At 34.6% G+C, this 21,404-nt stretch overlaps 1 protein-coding gene across 3 annotated transcripts in view; it reads right to left on the reverse strand.

The window, feature by feature from the left end:
• LOC120529567 (dnaJ homolog subfamily C member 13) overlaps positions 1–21,404 on the reverse strand; it is a 301,442-nt gene that overhangs the window by 97,854 nt on the left and 182,184 nt on the right. For all 3 annotated transcript variants that reach the window (XM_039753466.1, XM_039753464.1, XM_039753465.1), the window contains 7 exons: positions 20,347–20,490; positions 13,315–13,332; positions 9,499–9,581; positions 7,173–7,326; positions 6,980–7,083; positions 4,727–4,886; positions 625–687 (listed from right to left, as the gene is read on the reverse strand). In XM_039753466.1, coding sequence (XP_039609400.1) covers positions 625–687; positions 4,727–4,886; positions 6,980–7,083; positions 7,173–7,326; positions 9,499–9,581; positions 13,315–13,332; positions 20,347–20,490 — 726 coding nt within the window. The remainder of the gene's footprint in view (positions 1–624; positions 688–4,726; positions 4,887–6,979; positions 7,084–7,172; positions 7,327–9,498; positions 9,582–13,314; positions 13,333–20,346; positions 20,491–21,404) is intronic.

Here is a 21,404-nt window from a genome sequence, read left to right on the forward strand (position 1 = left end):
TAAAATAAAATAATTAAAACTATAGGTAAACACTTTAATTAATCAGTTTATCTAATGACAGGTGATACCTCCAATTATTTAAACTTTATTAAATGTTTAATATATCTGAAGTAGGAAATAAGTACTCTAAAGTATGAAGTATGCAGTTAGAGTGTTTGAGCCCATACAGGAGCTCTTAGAATTAGGTCTGGAGAGGAAAAAATGCTTTCCTTTTATGTCGCTTTAAACTAACAATGTAGTTAGTATGGACTTCACAACACACATACAACAGGGAGGCAGATATAATGGTAAATGGACACAGACATAATAAAAAGACACTTAAATACACAAAAAAGCAAATAATGAAGCCATATTACAAAAAGAATAAGTAAATGATTAAATATTAATGTTAAATTAATAAATGTACCGACAACATGTCCAAACAAATTCTGTAGATGTATATTTCTGTTTACAAGTTAACAATACTGCCTCCAGTTTGGTCAGTAAATTTATATTTAAGTCTCTCAAATGAGTTTATGGACGATAGTACATTTGTGAAAAACTTCACAATTCTTCATTTAGCACTAAGACCTCAAACCCATTTTTGTTACAACAAAAACATGGAAAAGCAATCTGGTTACTAACCTTGTTAAGAATAAGTTTATTTAAGAAAAGGATTAACCTGTCCCTCTCTAGTCGATCAGTGCACTGCAAAAACAAAGAATCAAAAGACATTTTTTTATTAATAAGAATAAAAGTAAATTTACAATCACATACCAGAAAAACTCATTTCAGGGCTGCAGAGGTTAGATCATATCCCTTCAGCAAAAGGAGCAAAGGCAGAAACAAACCTTGGATGAAGTACCAGCACATCATAGCCCAACCATGCACAAATCTGCAGTTATACTCAAACAGGAACAATCTGAAATATCCAATTAGCCTAAACTGAATTCTCTGAGAATGTGTGTGGAAAACTGTAGTATCTAGAGAAAAGCCCCTATAGAATAAGGTGAAAATGTATAAAAAATAACTGGGCGCAATACAAATAACAACCATGCACAATATTCACACCTAGGAAGTTGGATCAGTGAGGCAGTAGCACTAACAACTCCAAAACCATATCTGGTGTCTGGAAAGAAATCAGTTCTTCATTATTACTAGGGTGAACTCAGACTGAGATCATTTTGTTTGTTATAACTGAAATTTTCCAAAAATTTTGCACAATGAATTGAGTTTACTAAATGTGAAATAAGTTTGAGATCAACTTGGAGGCAGAGATATAATTGCTTTTCTTGTCATAAAACAAAGGTTTTTACTAGTGTGTCTCCTGCACCTTACTTGAAAAAGATGTCCCAGTCAGTGTATAAACTTAAGTACTAACAAACGGTATCAAACTGTAGATCTTTGGATAACAAAGGCGATCTCACATCTCATTAAGCAAGAAAGGGAGACTTGTCCCACTCTAAGGATCGGATAGCTTCTATGTTTTATGTGGTGTACTTCTGTGTGTGCAATGTCAGACTGCCCTTCTCCCATCCCCCACACCTATGCATGCCTTGAATTCTGGTCCTGAAGGCAATGCAATGTGATGGTGTGGGTGGGCCCCTTGCTACCTGGTTCTTTGGGGGAGCCTCCTGAACGCGCTACTGCCAATAACGTACCCGAGGGATGAGCGAAACAAATGACGACACAACACACATAGCAAGTGGTAGGTTCAAAAGTGAACCAGTGGTTTTATTACAATAGAACAAAACAGTGTTCAAAACAAAGTGCAGTGCTCAATCCATAATAAATAATCCATAAAAAACAAGTGAATTGTGGAGTTTAAAATCAATCAGTAAAACAAGGTTAAAGTCTCACAGGCAAGGAAACTGTTCTTTAAAAATCTTGGTGCATCCCTTTAACTTGGTGTCTCCTCCCCTTACCCTGATTGGACCCTGCAGGAGAAGAAGACGCCAAAGCGACAGGCACAGCAATCCTTCTTAAACAGTGGATCTAGGTTCCTTGGCTCTAGTGGGTCCTTACTAACCATGGCTCCAGCAGCAAGGCTCACCACCCAAACCACTCCGACTCCCGCTGCCTTCCTGGAATTCCATTGAGAGTCTTCTGCACCACCTGATCACTCCAACTCCCTGAAAGCTCTTTTGTGGCGATCCTCTACTACAGCCCCTGAGCGTTGGCAACCCGTTCCTATGAGGGGCTCTTCTCACGGCTGCCTGCCTCCTCTCTCGCTCGCTCGTTCATTCATTCATTCATGCACCAGCTCATTCTCTTGTTTACCTGCCTGCTTTTCTCTCCTCCTTTAACCCCCTTTCTTCCATCTTTGGTTTCCCTTAATCTTCTGCCTTCTGTCCCATGGAGGCTCTTTTAATTCTAACAGGTGTGAACACCCCGCAAGAATTAATGAGGCACGTGACTGACACACACACACTTGCATGTGCCTTCACAATCAGCCAGGCACCCCCTTCTGTCCTCAGAGTGAAGTTCATTTGCACTTCCACCCATACCCACTTTAACCCTGCACATTCATGGCATAATCATTTATTTAACAATCGAAAACACTTTTCTGTGCCACGGACCAATACCAGACAGACTAGCTTTCTCCCATCCCCCACACATATGCGTGCCTTGAACTCTAGTCTTGAAGGCAATGCAATGTTCTTAGCACACTTTGATTTTGAATAGCATGCAGACATTCTTTTGACAGTGCTTCAGCATGAACACGGAAAGCAGCAAATGAAATCTGAATGAGCTTATAAATACTCTGTTTTGCCAGTTCTAATTTATTTAGGAGAGGTTTTGCACGTTGACGTTGTTTAATTCCATCTACTATTCAAATTTGACTTATGTGAGAAAATTTTACATAACTAAAAAATAATCAAATTTTTTATTGGCCATTATTAAAATATTAATGAAGAAAAAGTATAAAATCCTGTGTTTTATTTTAATAGAAACTGAAAATTAAAGGAAATACTTAAATCTATATAAATTTTACAAAACATCACTAAATGAATCTTCAGCGAGATAGTATAGGTCTCAGAATAAAAAGGAATGGAATGAGGATTTACAGCTGCAACTCAGAAAATGTTGTGACAGTAGGGAAAATGTAAATAAAAACAGAAAGCAGTGATTTCAAAATTCACTTTGAATTGTAATCCGTCACAAACAGTGTAAAAGACAACATATTTAATGCTCAGCCTGGTAAATTTCATTTTTTCGTAAATAAACATCTTTCCTTACCATTGAGGTTCAGCAACATATTCCAAAAATTTTGGGAAAAGGCCATTTAGTGCCTTTTAGTGCAAAAGTTATATTTACATTTACATATTTGGCTGATGCCTTTACCCAAAGCAGCTTGCAACATTTATGATACAATTGGTTACATTTCTTTGTGTTTCCAATAGGAGCACAGGCAGGTCAAGTGGCTTGCTCATGGCCACACAGTGTCAGCAGCGGGATTTGAAGCCACAACCTCAGGGTTTGAAGTCCAAAGAAAACAATATGAGCAGAAACACATGATGTTCAACAGGTAACTGTAATTACGCTTTGGTGTTCAAGCTGTATCCAGGAAAGGCCTAGTCCTTCGGGAGAAAAGATGGGCCAATATTTCCCACAAGTGCAGGACAAAATCATTCAAATGTTTAAAAACAATGTTTCTGTTTCTCAAAGACTGATTGCAAGGGATTTAGGTATTTCATCCTGAACAGTGCATAATATAATTAAAAGACTCAAGGAACCTGGAGAAATTTTGGTGCATAAAAGGCTAGGGATCTCGCCTAAACTGACTGTGACCTCTGATCCCCAGCTCTGTATCATCAAAAAATGATATTATCACATAGACTCAGGAGAAATTTGTCAAACCTTTAGCGAGTTACACAACATATAGTTACTTTCACAAGTGCCCAATTACAACTATACTGTGCAAAAACGGAAGCTGAACGTTAACAGTGTGCAGAAGTTTTGTTGATTTCTCTGGGATGGCCATCACACAGTGGCAACTTATATTGCGCTTAGGACCAAAGCAGAAAAGGACCATCCAGACCGAGACCAGCTACAAGTCCAGAAGCCAGCATCTGTGATGGTATGTGTTTATGTCAGTGTGCTGGGCAAGGCTAACTTGCACTTCTGTGAAGGCACCACCAATTCTGAAAAGTATATGCAGATTTAGAAGCAACATTTGCTCCCTTGAAGATTAAATCTCTTCCATGGACAACTATGCACATTTCAGCAAGACAATGCAAAACCACATTATGTGTGAACTACAAAGGTATACTTGAACCTGAAATGCAAAATGCAAAAATGAACTGCTCATACTGTGGCACACATTAAAACTCTGAAATACCCAATATATTGGTGTCTTTAGTACCTAAAGGTTTAGTAGGTGTTAAGAGAACAACATTACAAAGTGGTAAATACTTTATAGTCCTAACTTTTTTTGGAACAAGTTCCAAATATTAAAATTAAATTAATTTTAAATTATTTTTGAAAAAAAAAAAATGTAATTCATTTGTTGTAACATCAAACTATTGCTATATTGTTTTCAGGTCAAATATCATTTACTATGATTTGCTAATGAATATTTTTATTTGCGTTTTCCATATTGACTTAACTTGGGTTATAATGTAAAAGATTGAAGTTACTTCCTAGAATAGTTTTTACCAGAACCTATACTGTAACACAGCACCATGTTCAAAAAGCGCACTGTGTTTATATGCAGATGTTTTTCTAAAGAAAAATGTGAACTCACCCTGTCCAGCATTCCAACAATATATTTAGTATCAGTGAATGGTCCAATTTCCTCATGGCACTTTCCATACACTATGGCCAAGGCTTGCAAGCATAAACACTTCATGTTCACTTTAGGTGTAAGCAGGAAACGGTGATAAAGTTCATTAAAAAATTCATACCTTGAACAAATAATAAAAAAAACAATTCCATTATTATTAAATTGAAAAAAACATTTCAGATGATATTGCTTTTTTAATATTTAAAGTCTTCCTAAAATTAAAAGTTCTTAAAGTCAGCATTTGGCAGGAATCCTCCTGCACAATATATTATATACCTTTTGAGCTTTGGTTTTCAAAATCTAAATAATACATAATGTTTAGTGGTAAAAAAAAATGTCTCAGGACTACTAGAGACATCTGGAGTAAAATAAACTTTTTATCAGATCATCAAGGGAAATCATAAGTTTTATTATACAAAGACACAGTCCTCAAAACACTTTTAACATAGATTTACAGATCAAAAGAATACCATGAAAAATTTTAAAATGAATGCCTTCATAACTGGAAGAGTTTACTGATATAGAACATACACAGGTTTTAAAACATTCAGGTATTCAGATGCTTTTAGAAAAATATTTGTATTTACAGTATTTCTATATGGTCTATATTCAACCACAAAAAAAATCACTCCTAAATCAAAAGCCCAACAGCAAATTTCCCTTTTTTTTGGCTGCAATCAAGTTTTGAATGCCCCATGGACTTTCTAGCCTAAAATACTTTTAGGTGCGATTTATGACACATGGAGGGACTGTAGGGCAAAAGTTTATTCCGGGTCACTAGGTGAGCTACATTAAATTCTACTTCTGTCAATTGTTTTGCAAAGAAATTAACTACTACCTTCCTGAAAAAAACGGACGAGTTTTTTCCATGGAATAATGAGAACAGAAATGGCTATTATTCTTTTCCTTTTGATCAAAAAATATTATGAATTAATTATATTTTATTCAACACAACTGTTGTTTTAAGTGTGGGCAGTAAGACCCAATGATTATTTCTATTGTCTCTTGGATTCAATGTTTTGTGTTTGAACCCCATGCTTGGAAGTCTGCATGGTTTTTTTTTTTTATAATAGTAATAAAAATAGCTGCTCACTACTCAAAAAGGTAACTGGTGGACCAGGGAATTGAACCGGCAACCTCTTGATTATGAGTCAGCAACTCTTACCACTGCACCACCTAAGCAGTCATGTCATTGACTTACCCTAAGGCAACTTCTTTTTCTTTGGTTCTATTCTTGAATAAAAGCATACTTATTTTGTTATACTTGAACCTTTTGTGAAAGTGTTTATTTCATATTTGGATTTCAGTCTTCACACATTATACACTTCATGTCTACATTTTGTCAATTATTACTAAAGCATACAAAATGTTTCTGTTTTAGCGACATGTTAACATAGATCGTTGTAGACACAGAACACACATGAAATGCATGTATTCCAAGTAATGATATATTATTTACCCTCTACAACTCCAGGCACTCCACTTCAAGATAAACACTGAGCACTGAGAACCTTCTTTGCAAACTGATCTGCGGCAGTGGGCAGGGGAATAGGACAGCAGGCTGCTTGCTGCTTGTGCTGATCGACACATTTACAAAACAAAAGATGCTGACGGAAAAGTGCGGTGGAATTTAAGGCGGGCCTGGATTATGAGTTTTTTTGTAGGCTTCAGTAATTTTAGTGTTAAATAAATAATTTGGCCAACCATACTGAAAAAAGCTACCAGGTTTATTAAGAAATGGACAAAGTCATTTTTATAGTACTACAGCACTCAACTGACAAAGGAAGATAAATAACAAACAAAAATAAACCAAAAGTAAAAATGGTATTGTGTTAACCTTAACTGATTATGGAAGAATCATAAAAATATCAGGCTAACTGGTCCAAATTAAAAGTGAGAAAACTTGGTTAAAAAAAAACCCCAACTTGTTATTTAAAAAAAAAAAAGAATATGACCATCCAACACATCCATTCTGTAAGCCCAGTACTCAGGCAGTCATTCTGAACTGTCAATCCTGCATAACCACATTATAAATGAGAATTCTGACTATAAGAAGACAATCAAGAAAGTACAGTTCTTTAACAATGATACACCATCCAGTTGTACATTCAGGAGGTTGTGACATATAATGTTATTTCATATTTGAGGATTTTTTTAATTAAAATAAAGTGGATATTAAAATGTAATTAATTTGTAAAAAAAAAAAATACATACGATCTTTTTATTGCTCCAGTTTCCTCATTTTCATCTTCTTCAAGAAGAAGACGAAGGTAGTAATCACCAATTTTTATTTCATCTGAAAGGCATTCATACTTAACCTAATTAAGAGAGACATACTCAGTTTCATTAGAGACAAAACACAATATTTTGATTACAAACAACACAACTCAGTCAAGACAAATCTTACTTCAAACTCCTGATGATTCCATGAAATTACATTCACATTGCCCAGTTCTCGGTCAATGTTGAAAGCCCTCATTTCACATTCAAGTGCATCACGCAGTTCTTCCCGTGTTTTGAAGTTCCAAATTAAGTTTGACCTTGCATGATCTTGTTGAAATCTATGATTAAACACATTTTAATCACTTTCATATATTTTCTTTAGACACAATACCCACACATTTAGCTTATTTTAATTATGATATTATATGCATTTTGACATCATTACTGAGTAGATATGCACATAATTACTCAATCAACAAAAAGCCTTGAGAGTTCCATGTTAGCATGTTTCCACTAAGTGAAAAACCTCACTTTTATTTTTAACTTATGGTAAGGCGGCACATGACGCAGTGGGTAGCGCTGCTGCCTCACAGTTAGGAGACCTGGGTTCTCCCCGTGTCTGCGTGGGTTTCCTCCAGGTACTCCGGTTTCCTCCCACAGTCTAATGACATGCAGGTTAGGTGCACTGGCGATCCTAAATTGTCCCTAGTGTGTGTGCGTGTCCTGGCACCCTGCCCGGGGTTTGTTTCCTGCCTTGCACCCTGTGTTGACTGGGATCAGCTCCAGCAGACCCCCGTGACCCTGTAGTTAGGATATAGCGGTTTGGATAATGGATGGATGGATACTTATGGTAAACTAAAGATTGCTATCCTGCTTTCACTGAATAATAATAAAGATCTAATAGGGGTGTTTGGAAATGAGTCATCTTAAATTTATCGAGAATGGGATCAGGTTTGAACCTGTATAATTGCAGACACCTGAATTAGGGCAGAGTGGAGGTCCTGAGACTAACGATCTGCGCTAGTATCTCAAACATTGCCATTAAAGTCATGTGTCATATTTTTTATGTATTTTCTGTTATGTTTACAATTATGTTCTGTCCCTTTAAATGTTCTTATATCCCTTCTGTTTTGTAACTTGAGCCCTATGAGGCAGGACCAACATGAAAACCCCCTTGGTCTGAGCCCTACCTCTGGCTAATTAGGGCAAAACCAAAGGAGAGCATAGCACATTGAAGTCTGTTGGAGTGTTTGTTTGTATTGACTTTTTTTTTTTTTTACTGGTTGTTTGATCTTTTTGCTCTGATTTGCTCATTGGGACTTCCATCATCCTCCTCTTGATGGGCTTTTGATTAAGCCCACTGGGGTGAGGCTTTTTCCAGAAAGGCAAAGGAGACTTAGCCTGGTAACTGAAGCCTTTAGGGGCCCTCAAACCTCATTCTTACTATGGTTTTGACTCCACTTTATGACAATATTTGCTTCATATGCCATTGTGAACGTTATTTACGTTGTATTTTGAAGTACAGTAGATTTATGAATAGCGGAAATACCTAAAGCACACCCTGAATATAAGGTGCAGAAAAGAAGAAAAGACTTGCACAGCTATAATTTTTAAATTTTACATAATCCAAATATATACTATATATATACATCAGTAATTACATTTTTCTCATGTAATCATGCCAGATTATTAATTTTTGAAAAATAAACATTCCTAACATGAATGATAATTGTATCCCACCCACAGCAAACCACAGTTTCTCACCTAGCATTTATTCATTCAGCTCATTTGTGGAACATATGTCACATGCAGTGTTTTTAAAATAGTTTATTTTACCTTACACATTTTATAAGCAAAAGAAAATAAATCCAAATCACAAGGGAGACATAGACTTTAAAACATTATATCCTTAAACTATAGCTTTCTGTGGAACTGTAAGCTGTGACAAAAAACAATCAGTGCATGATTGTATTTCATAATTTGCTCTCCAGATAAATAATTCTGCTTGGGGATGTTGCTTCTTATTTTGTTTAATTTATTCAAATACTTTTTAAATATTAACAATGTCAAAAATAGCAGGAACACAAAACAGAATTTACTTTAAAGAGAACCAAGTACCATTACTAGTGGACACCCACCTTTTTTTCACTAAACTGTTTATGAAAAAAAAAAATCAGAAAACAAACAATATTACCTGGAGAAAAGTCATGAGATAAAGCACAACGCTAAACAAACTACAGGTGAAAAAAACTACTATCACATGTCATGCAGGCTATGCAGTAAATCATTAGAAATTATTTTAATTTGTTTTATACTGTAATGTATTTTTTTCCACAATGAAGCATGTTGTTACATTTTGAATAACTCACAAAAACATCTGTATTAGCACAAAATGACAAAGAGTCTACTACTGCTGTTAAGGCCACTCTTATTAGGCTCAGTAATTCATAATTTCTTTTGAGAAGCACAAGCTTCACTTTGATAAGAAACAGTATTTTTGTTAAACATACCTGTAGTAAAACAGCTCCCAGTTGGCCTCTATTTTAATTCTTTGCCTTCTTTTTCTCAATATTACAGGTTTTTGGTTAATATTCTGTAAAAAGGTAAAGTAATTACAACATACTATTTTAACCATTACAATGGAATATCACATGACTTTGACATACCTACATTCAAAAAATATACTCTACCATCATTTTGCTGCCCTGAAATGGGCAACCATTTATAAAAAGCTTAGTAAATTCTACATGGTATGATTGAAAAGAATGCAAATACTCCGAAAGTCTGAAATGTGCATTTTAATCATCTCTAAATTGTTTGATTTGTAATTTTAATTTGTGGAGCAGAAAGGCAAATCAAAGAAAAATGTGTATTTGTCCCAAGTATTAAAACTGGTTTAAAGCCAATTCTGCTAGAACATGAATGATTAACAGCATATCTGATTTACTACACTATTCATGCACCTTCACTGTTTGTTTAAAAAAGGCAATGTATATGTATCAGCCTGTACTAAGATCTGCCATCAGCCTACTGCCACAAAAAAAAAAAAAAAAAAAGGAGGACGTGGAAATATTAATGTTCAATTTCATATCTTTATAGACACCAAGACAATCAGTTCCTCCTTCACTACTATATTCAGGCTTTATTACTCAACTAATTTGGCATTGTGGAAATCATGCTAAAACACAGCATATCATGGTTATTTATTACACCTAGTAGCATCACTGCCTTAGAAAAACTCAATTCCCACCACCATAGTTGAAGTATATGTCAGTAATGTTTGTAAAACTGCTATTTTAATTTATCTAACATTGCAAAAGTACACTACTGTCTGACTAAGGATGATACTGAAAAACTTGTTTATGGATTTGTCTCTAGATTGTACTGTAACAACTTCTTGGTTAAATTTCCCCAAGTACAGGTGCATCTCAATAAATTAGAATATCACTGAAAAGTAAATTTATTTCAATAATTCAAAAATATATTATATAAATTCATTACACACAGAGTGATATATTTCAAGTATTTATTTCTTTTCATTTTGCTGATCATGGCCTACAGGTAATGAAAACTCAAAATTCAGTATCTCAGAAAATTAGAATATTGTGAAAAACTTCAATATTGTAGATAGACTCATGATGTCACACTCCAATCAGCTAATGAACCCAAAACCTGAGCCTTTAAATGGTCTCTCAGTCTGGTTCAGTAGGTCACATGATCATGGGGAAGACTGCTGACTAAACAGTTGTCCAGAAGACAGTCATTAACACCTTCCACAAGGAGTGGACTGCGGATGGAGTCAGTGCTTCAAAAGCCATCACACACAGACGTATCCAGGACATGGGCTACAACTGTCTCATTCCTTGTGTCAAGCCACTCCTGAACCAGAGACAACGTCAGGCCATGATCAGCAAAATGAAAAGAAATAAACGTTTAAAATATATTACTTTGTGTGTAATGAATCTATATAATATATGAGTTTCACTTTTTGAATTGAATTACTGAAATAAATTAACTTTTCGATGATATTCTAATTTATTGAGATGCATCTGTACATTATGACATTGTTACAGACAGTCCAGAATGTTCTCACTCACACTAGTACTGGCGAACATGTTTCTTTATTGGTTATCTGTCACTTTGCAAAATATATTTTAAAAGTCTGACACACATGCAGTTAAAGTCCACTTACAGTATCTTAAATGCTCAAGATAAAGGAAAGTCACAATATCTGGTTTTTACTTCCAACAGCCTAAATTTTTTTCTGCCCATGAAATGCATGTATGAAACCTACCATGCCACTAATTTCTCCAGCCATTATTGTATATTCTTGTATGATGTTAGGCATAGGCATTTGAAATAAAATAAAAAAATAAGGAATAAGAATAAAAGAAAAAAGACACAGCTTTTATCTTTTATTTATGCTGGCCAGTGAGCAAACTGAAATCATACTGTATAAGTAGGAAAATAAGCTTTTTAAGTGTAATGAATAAATTACATATTTTAAATAAATGTTTATGTAACAATGCTATACGGAATTTATTATAGCAAGTTAACACAATTAAACTAAACTTATTTCTTATACAGATTAAGCATGTAAAACACAAGCAGGTTCTATCACTACTTCTCGATTATACATGTCTCTGTCACTAGTACATAGATGGTTCAAAAAATTCAATAGTATGCCTTGCGCATTATTGTCCATTGTCAAAGCTGGGGAGTAATGATAATACAACTTGCATTGCCATATTATACAAATATTTATAGAACACTTATATTATTGCTAGATTTGGTTCCTTTACATGCTATCAAAAAGCTATCTTTATGCATTTTATCATTTTGATTTTATCATCATATTTTTGCAGACTGTTTATACATCACACAGTTATAATTCTTTCCAAAATACAGAAAGCAAAAATATTTTTCAAATCGCTTATGTCATTTGAACTATGTTTTAAAATTTGTTTGAATGATGATTTCTATGTTGAACAATAGAAAATTTAAATTTTACTCTGAATAAGAAATCTTAAATGTCAGTGTTCTTGTCATTATTTTTAGCAAGCACAATAATTAAATATTACTTTACTCAGACAAGCGGTATTTCATATGTTTGGCATATTTAACAAAGAAGTGACACCTCTAGAGGCTGGTTAATGCAACAAGAGTGGTTATAAAAATGGTTCTTAGCAATAAGCAGGGATTTGTAATGTCTGAAAACAGCATGGAGTTCTTTCTACTTAATCTTCCAGTACACAAGCAGTTTAGACAAATCATACTGCAGACTATCATGCACCTTTCGCCAGAACTAAATTTGTACCGAATACAAGTATTATGGATGAATATGATTTAACATGTTCTTGTTTACACAAAAAGAACTAGGCATTCTCCCTACCCAGTGCTAACTAATAACTAATGCGAATTTCTCCTTGAGATTAATAAAGTATTTATCTATCTGAAAAACAATTAAAAATTCCAAGGACAAGCATTACTCAATGATTTACATTATTAAGGTTTCTTGCTGTGTCAAGACTGTCATCACCAGAACCAATGTCATCTAATTTAAAGTACACCATCATTGTTCAGGGTCTGAGCTTTATTTATTGATTAAGTAAGGTGTACATGATCTGAAGAAGGCAAAAGGAGAGAATAGTCTAGAAGGACACTTAAGACAGATAAAAATTACTTTTTTCAAAATCCTCTTTGACAGACATGTTTCTTAAGATTACAGGTTTTGTAGTAAACATATCATTTAAAAAAATGTAACAACCATACTCTGTTGATCCTTGTATACTCCACAATTATTTATATTTAGAAGTTGTGATCATGACAGTAAAACATTTTGATATAATTAGAAATTCTGGTACAATAAAATTTTGATCGTAAATGCTTATTGTATTTTAACAGTATTTTTCCTATTAGAAAATGTGGATAAGTACAGAATACATTGCTAAAAACAAAAAGATGAATAAGACAAAGGCATACAGTAATAAAGAAAAAAGAGGCATTATATAATTAAATCTTTTTTATGTTCATGCTGAGTTTATGTTCAGGACTTTTATTCAATACTACTTATATTACTACTAATAATATATTAAAAATACATTTGCTATACTCTTTTCATGAAAAGGTGCCAAGAGACAAAGAACCCTCCTTCTTTATGGTTAATATCTGTACTTATGCATCTCAGAAATTATTAAAGGAAGAAACTCAAAAGAATGAAAAAAACATTTTTTTTTTATATTCAGATTACATATATAAAATTTAAATACAAACTAAAAAACAAATGAATTCATCTTTAGGAATAAAATAGGTGTTTCTTTACTTACCAAGTTATTACGGTCCTGCTGCATTCATAAACAACAAAAAAATGACAAAAAAAAATTATTAACCTAAATGTTTTAAAACTGATTTGTGTAATTATTGACTGAGGATATTATTTCTACAACTATTTTATTAACTAAAAGGAACATCCTAAATACATCTTACTATTTCGTAACAATGCCAAACACAATCTTACTATTTCCCAGTTTGGAAGTAATTCAGAGATAATTTGAATTAGTTGTGGACTTGACATGCTCCATGATAACCATTTGTCTATAACTTAAAACACTTTCTCTTTAGGCATATTTCAGTCCATTATGTGTGTAATTATATTACGTGTAATATTAATTTCATATGATAGACCAAGCAAAAAGCTGGTACAGATGAATGATTCAATTCTAAAGACATATCATACAGATATTTTATTTAGCTGTTTCTTTAAAATCTTTGTTAAGTGATGGTGTCTTGTGAATGTTTAAGTATTGTATTGCAAAAAGTAACCATACTCTTTCACATTTTTTTCACATGAGCCTCATCCTCATTACAGATATTTTTTTAAAGCAAAGTTAGGGAAAACTAGTTAATAAAACTTAAAAAATGTATTTGAAAGGGTCGGATTTCATAGAAACAACAATGTTAAGTCTTTCTGCTCTCGTATTAGAAAATGTACTGTATTTCTCAAACATTGGTTTTGTGATTGCCTCGCAGTTAGGAGATCTGGGTTCGCTTCCCGGGTCCTCCCTGCGTGGAGTTTGCATGTTCTCCCCGTGTCTGCATGGGTTTCCTCCGGATACTCCGGTTTCCTCCCACGGTCCAAAGGCATGCAGGTCAGGTGCATTGGCGATCCTAAATTGTCCCTAATGTGTGCTGGGTGTGTGTGCCCTGCGGTGGGCTAGCGCCCTGCCTGGGGTTTGTTTCCTGCCTTGCGCCCTGTGTTGGCTGGGATTGGCTCCGGCAGAACCCCGTAACCCTGCGGTTGGGATATAGCGGGTTGGATAATGGATGGATGGTTTTGTGATATGAATTTCAAATTGTGCCATACTTTTTTTTTTTTTTTAAATGAGGGTGAGATAAGACATTCAAAGACATTTGCATATTGATTCTTGAGCTCTTCTCTGGTGCTGTACTTTCATTCATTGGGAACTTCTGAAATTTGCCTCTGCTTCAAGGTTTTTGTGCAAAACAAAATTTTCTTAAGTTACTATCTGTAATTTGCTTCCTTCTCATCTGAAAAGCTTTCCATTCAGACAAGTACCCTGTAATATTACACTTCAACCTTAACTAACTGTAAAGGTGGTATAACATAAATCATGGAAAATATAAGGTTAGGTCATATGTATCCATAATGCATTTTGACAAAAAAACACAATTTTAGTCTGGTCTAACTGTAACATTTTTGATTAACTGCTCATTTCTTTCCTAGCGACGTATATATTAGCCATGTTTACAAAGGAAAATATTAAATCTATCTTCTCAGTGCCATCCAAATAGACAAAAACAACAAATCACATATTTCTCCTGATATTTTTTATTATAATACCATATGGCACTAAAAAGAAAGAAATTTCTGAAGTGGTCTAAATGGGTATTTAAAAAGATTCTCCGTAATTTGTTTAAGGTAAGTATTTATATGTAATGGTATTCTATCATAGGCTCAAATATAAAAATTACAGAATCTTTTGCGATTTTTATTTGCAAAGATGTATGGCCATTCAGCCGCTTTCAAAACTCTATTAGTGTATTGTAACCATGCAACATTGTACCATCGTGAGTGAAGTGGCAATTCCAAGCCTATAACAAGATGTGAAGAAAAGTGTTGCACCTTTAAACAAGAAACCAGAGAGACTGACCTTAACATGGGACTGATGGACTTCCAGAGTAACAAATTGATTTGTTACAATAATGTGCCATTATATTGCTTCTTATTGGGCACCTATGTTGCACATTTTACAGACTAGAGCAATGTATTCCAGCCACACGGGGAATTACATAGTGGCATTGTTGACAGAAGTGTTAAATGGGTCAAAGATTAAAGAGCAAGATCCAACCATCATAATGGATAATGGTGTTAAAATGGTTTGTGCTGTCACATTGATAGAGCTAGGCTGCTTTGCCCCCACACTGAAACTGGCCTCAGAGGTGGCTCTAAAGATTTCTATCGTCGCACACTTGCTTGGCCGAGCCTAACGTTTTCCACCAAAGCACAATGGAAGTCATATGCTTAAAGAGAAACAAAAACTATTAAATCTGCCATTACACAAGTTGCAGATTGATTGGACAACCAGTGGAACAGCATGCTTGAAATGCTGGAAAGAATTTTAGAGCATCAATCACTAATCTTTGCTGCTCTCCTATCACCTGATGTATGCAAAAACAAGAATGGTATTTGCCCTCTGACAGAAGCTTACATAACGGCAAAGACACTAAGGCACACCACTAGTTATGTCTAAAGAAGGTCCCCTACCATATGTTATTATACCTATACAGGGATCAGAGATCAGATGAGATGCGTGGGAACCCAAATGACTCCACATTAATAGAGGACCTCAAATCTGCAGTGTATGAAAACTTGATAATAAGGCATACATATTCACATTTTCCTCAGACTACAGTAAAATAGAAATTTAGCTTCTGACATGGGGGAGGGGGTGTGTGTGTGCGCAAATGATGTAAGAATAATATTAATACTTTTGAAGAAGTCACCAGATATGTTTTTGTTCCTAGTTCTTTCACAGCTTTCAGAAGTGTGTTATTAATCTTGAGAAGGCTATGTGCAGAGTAGGTTATTATCTACTATTAACGTTCCAAGATATTAAGAATTTTTACATTACAATAGACATTATCAGGTAACAACAATTCACTGTTTTGTTTGTTGTCAAAGAGAAACTAAATGTTTAAGTTTGGCAGTTGTTACTGATTAAAATTAATCTACTTAAATAATTGTTGTAAAAAGAAGCATTACAAAATTAAATCAAAAGTTGAATGGAAGCATGCTCTTGCGAATCAAAAATGACTGGGAGGTCAGGGCTCATTACCAGCCCTATTCTGATGTGTTCCATTCTGAGTCATTCACATTAATGAACACACACTATGAGTGCACAACATTGTTATTTGTGAAAGTTCAATTTTTCAATGTTTTCTGCATTTTCTCATGACAGTTCTAGGATTTTGCATGGAAAGCTGTGCAACAGAAAGATAATTGTATTTCAATTGTAATGAATTTCTACACTAGTTTACTTAAAAGAGTATTTGAGAACTACATACAATGTTATGAAAAGTATTTGACACCTTCCTCATTTTCTCTAATATCATTTCTGATCTCCAAGCAAATGTAGTATAATACAAAAGATAACATGAGAAACCCAATACAGTTTTTAAATGATTGTTTATTAAAGGAAAAAAAAATCACAAACACCTATATAATCTATGTGATATGTGTATTTGGTTGTGCCCCCTTTTAGCCGCAGTAACTGCAATCAAGCACTTCTGATAACAGGAGATCTGTCTTTGACATTGCTGTGGAGAAATTTTATTCCAGTGTTCTCTATGGAATTGTTTTAATTCAGCCACACTGAAATGTTTTTGACTTTGAACTGCCCATTTAACATCCTCCCACAATATCTCAATGGGGTTCAAATCAGGCATTTGACTAGACCACTCCAAAACCATTATTGTTTTGTTTCAGCCTTTCAGAGGTGAACTTGCTTTTGTGCTTTGGAAAGTTGTCCTGTTGCATAACCCAATTACAGGCTGATGATTGGATATTATCTTTCAGTACTTTCTGGTAGGATGCTGAATTCATTCTTCCCTCAGTTATGTCAAGTCGATCAAGCCCTCAAACATCAAAGCATTCCTACAAGATCACACTATCTACACTTTGTTATACTGATGATGCTCTTATTGTGGAAAACTGTGTTAGCTTTATACCACATTGATAAGGATCCATGTCTTCCAAAAAAGTTCCACTTTTGACTTATCGATTCACAGAATGTTATTGCAACTGTTTTAGGGGGTATTCAAGCATTTTGTCCAGTGTCTTTCTAATGGTGGAATTATGAATGCTGACATTAACTGAGCTGGATGAGGCCTGCAGCTCCTTAGATGTTCATCAGGGTTCTTCAGTTACTTCCCAGATGTGTTTTTTATGAGATTTTGGGTTAATTTTACAGTACAGGCCACTATTGGGGCAGAATTACCACTGTTCCAAGTTTTTTCCATTTAGAGAGGTTGGCACTCACAGTACTTCATTGCAATCCCAGGGTTAGGGATTTCTTTTTAACTCTTTACTGTCTGCTTTATTTTTGTAACTTTCTTTTTCAGGTCTTCTGGAATTTTTTTTGTTCAAGGTATGGTGTGTTGCTTGTTGCGATCTTTAAGTCAATTTCGCATTGCTGCAAATGTTATAATTAAGCAACATTTAGATTCACTAAGTCTACCAGCAATCAAGCTTGGGTGTGTCTAGTCTAATTTAATCCATTATCATTTAAATTTGGTTCACTGGTTAATTGAGGGGCGGCACGGTGGCGCAGTGGTAGTGGTAGTTAGGAGATCCGGGTTCGCTTCCCGGGTCCTACCTGCGTGGGTTTCCTCCAGGTGCTCCAGTTTCCTCCCACAATCCAAAGCATGCAGGTTAGGTGGATTGGCTAGTGTGTGCTTGGTGTGTGGGTGTGTTTGTGTGTGTCCTGCGGTGGGTTGGCACCCTGCCCAGGATTGGTTCCTGCCTTGTGCCCTGTGTTGGCTGGGATTGGTTCCAGCAGACCCCCGTGACCCTGTATATTCGGATTCAGCGGGTTAGAAAATGGATGGATGGATGGTTAATTGAGTGAGTAACAGGGTAATTACTTTTTCACATGGGTGATATAGGTGTTGGTGATTTTTTTTCCTTTAAAAAATTGAATGATCATTTAAAAACTGTGTATTGTGTTTACTCAAGTTGTTTTTTGTATTGTGCTAAATTTGTTTGGAGATCAGACACAATTAAGTGTCATAAATAAGTAAAGGAAATCAGGAAGGGGCAAATACTTTAAAACGACATTATATAACACCATTTTACAGCTGCTGCTACTGTTAGTATTTATATATTTTATACTGTCTTACAGAAAAAAAGGCACAAAATTTTTATTTGAGGTATTTTTTTAATAAAAAAGCAACTGTCGGGTACTTTAAGGCTACATGCCATTACTTGAATTATTTATTCAGTGTTTCCTGTGGTATTAGATGGGTATCATTTATCATAAAATTTCACTGGTATTGGTATCAACAGCAAAAATAATGGTACTGTGACATCCTTAATTTCTTGTCATATGCAGACATTTTGGTGATCTGTATGGCATATTTTGTCATTTTCTCTTAGTAGGTTGTCCAGATAACAAGATAGGATTATGATCATACTTATGAAAGTCCAAAAAATACATATGAGACAAAGAAAATATAGATTACATTCCTCTGTGGTGGTTGGAGTGTGCCATTTCCTGCAGGAAACAGAAAAGGGCTGTAGCTAGGGAACAGCTATTGGTAGACTTTCAATATTGTGCATTTTTCCAGTGGATGAAATGGACCAAAGTGCATGATGTCATGTTTTCATTGATGATCTGACAGGAGTTGACTAGAAAGAATCAAGTGTAACTATAAGTTTATTTGCCGCACATCTAGCTTCATTAGGTAGTATGATTTGGTTTGCAAAGATATATTCTATCTGCTTTAAACAGCACTAGTTATAATAAAATCTATTATCTATAACACATAATTAAAAGTGTAGCTCTTTCTCCTACCTGTTTTTTCACTCCTTCAAGTTTCCTGGGGTTATAGATTTAGAAGATAAGGATGGAAGTACTAACCTAAATTACCAGGCAGTGTGGTAAAGGTACAGAATTTAAGACATTCTAGTAAAGTCTAAGAAATAAAAGAGAACATAGAGTCACCTAGGACTAGATAATTAAAGTATTCCATTGGTATGGATGGGAAGGCTACTGGTCAACAGTTATTTAGACTGATTGCGTTGGAAATTTTGGAACCAAGGTAATGAATTACTGTTCCCAAAGCTTACAAACCACAAAAAAAAAAACTGGAGACAAAATTAGGGTTAAGGTTTTTTTTTTCCCCTCCTTTAGAAGTCACCCTGATATGTCATCTGGCCCCATTGTACCATGTTGTTATTGATGTGATGCAGTACATTTTCTGGCATTTATAAAAAGAAAACATCACTCTTTTTATGTTCATTCTAGACACCAAAACTATTTTTTTTTTTTCAAATCTAGTCATAAAGAAATAAAGATCCTTAACAAAATGCTTGTGATACTTGTCTGTTCAAAAGGCCGGACGTCTTTTTCAGAACCCAGTGCTGGGACAGTTCCCAACTTTTTCAGACTTGACTAGAATTGTGAGCATTAAGCAAAGTATTCTTTTTTAAATTCTCAGAACACAGTTTCATGTGGCAAATGCATTTATACCACATTTGTGAAGAAATAACTTTGACTTGAAAAATGCCAAACTTATCCAATAAAACAACATAATTCCAAAGCTGAGCATATGGAGGTCCTGTTTGCAAAGGTAAAACTTGACAGTATAATACTTTTTGATCAATAAGTATTAGTAACACAATTAAACTGTAATAATATATTGAAAACATATTGCTATATATTTTTGCTATGACAGAAAAGCTTATATTGGAAATCAATACTAAATAAAGAATGGTCAATAGTAAATTGGTAAAAGAAATGCCTGAAAAGAGGGACATTCAGGAAAACAACATAAAAATACAGAAGTACAACATTTTACTTTGCTCACAAACATAAAATGCTGTGTTAATTTTTAGTACATCCTTAAAAATGAAGAAGCCAAGTACTTATAATTTATTTTTTTGTATAACAAGTGTGCTTTGGCATTTAAGATAAATTATAAAAATTATATCTAAATATACTGCACACTATTAATCTTACTTCACACTTTACATAAAACAGTGAAGAAATTAAAGGTACGTCAGTAGTTGACTAAACATTTTGCTAAACATAATGTTTAAACTGTGACTGTGAACTTACTTCCTTTTGAGCAATTCCCATTCTGTCCCTCCAGTGCATAAGAACCAAATCAACCTTTTCTTTGGCAAATTTCTCAACCTCCTTAGCAGCCTTTCCGGCTATCCGTTGCCACTCTGGAACTTTGTTAAACCTTCCATATTGATCCTTTATAAAGGAAGCAATAAAAGTTACCACAGTTCAGTTATAGGTGAATTTAAAAATAAAAGGGGGATGTAAGACATAATTCCTTGCTATTTAATTACATCATTAATATATTATCTCTTTCCTTTCAACTACTCAGGAAACTTTTGATTTGTCTTAAATATTTTACAATAGTACATTATTTAAGACCTCCATTTCTATTTTTTATTTTTTTAATCTGATTTACACACGTGGACAAAATTGTTGGTACCCTTCAGTCAATGAAGGAAAAACTCAAAATGGTCACAGAAATAACTTTAATCTGACAAAGGTAATAATAAATAACAATTCTATGAAATTTAACTAATAAAAGTCAGACATTGCTTTTCAACCATGCTTCCAACAGAATTAATAAAAAAAAAAAAACTCATGAAACAGGCCTGGACAAAAATGATGGTACCCCTAGAAAAGACTGAAAATAATGTGACCAAAGGGACATGTTAATCCAAGGTGTGTCCACTAATTAGCATCACAGGTGTCTACAATCTTGTAATCAGTCAGTGGACCTATATATAGGGCTCCAGGTAGTCACTGTGTTGTTTGGTGACATGGTGTGTATCACACTCAACATGGACCAGAGGAAGCGAAGGAAAGAGTTGTCTCAGGAGATTAGAAAGAAAATTATAGACAAGCATGTCAAAGGTAAAGGCTACAAGACCATCTCGAAGCAGCTTGATGTTCCTGTGACTACAGTTGCACATATTATTCAGAAATGTAAGATCCATGGGACTGTAGCCAACCTCCCTGGACGTGGCCGCAGGAGGAAAATTGATGACAAATCAAAGAAACGGATAATATGAATGGTAACAAAAGAGCCCAGAAAAACTTCTAAAAAGATCCAAGGTGAACTTCAAGCTCAAGGAACATCAGTGTCAGAT

The sequence above is a fragment of the Polypterus senegalus genome, chromosome 5, assembly GCF_016835505.1.
Source record: "Polypterus senegalus isolate Bchr_013 chromosome 5, ASM1683550v1, whole genome shotgun sequence".
Taxonomy (NCBI): Eukaryota; Metazoa; Chordata; class Cladistia; order Polypteriformes; family Polypteridae; genus Polypterus; species Polypterus senegalus.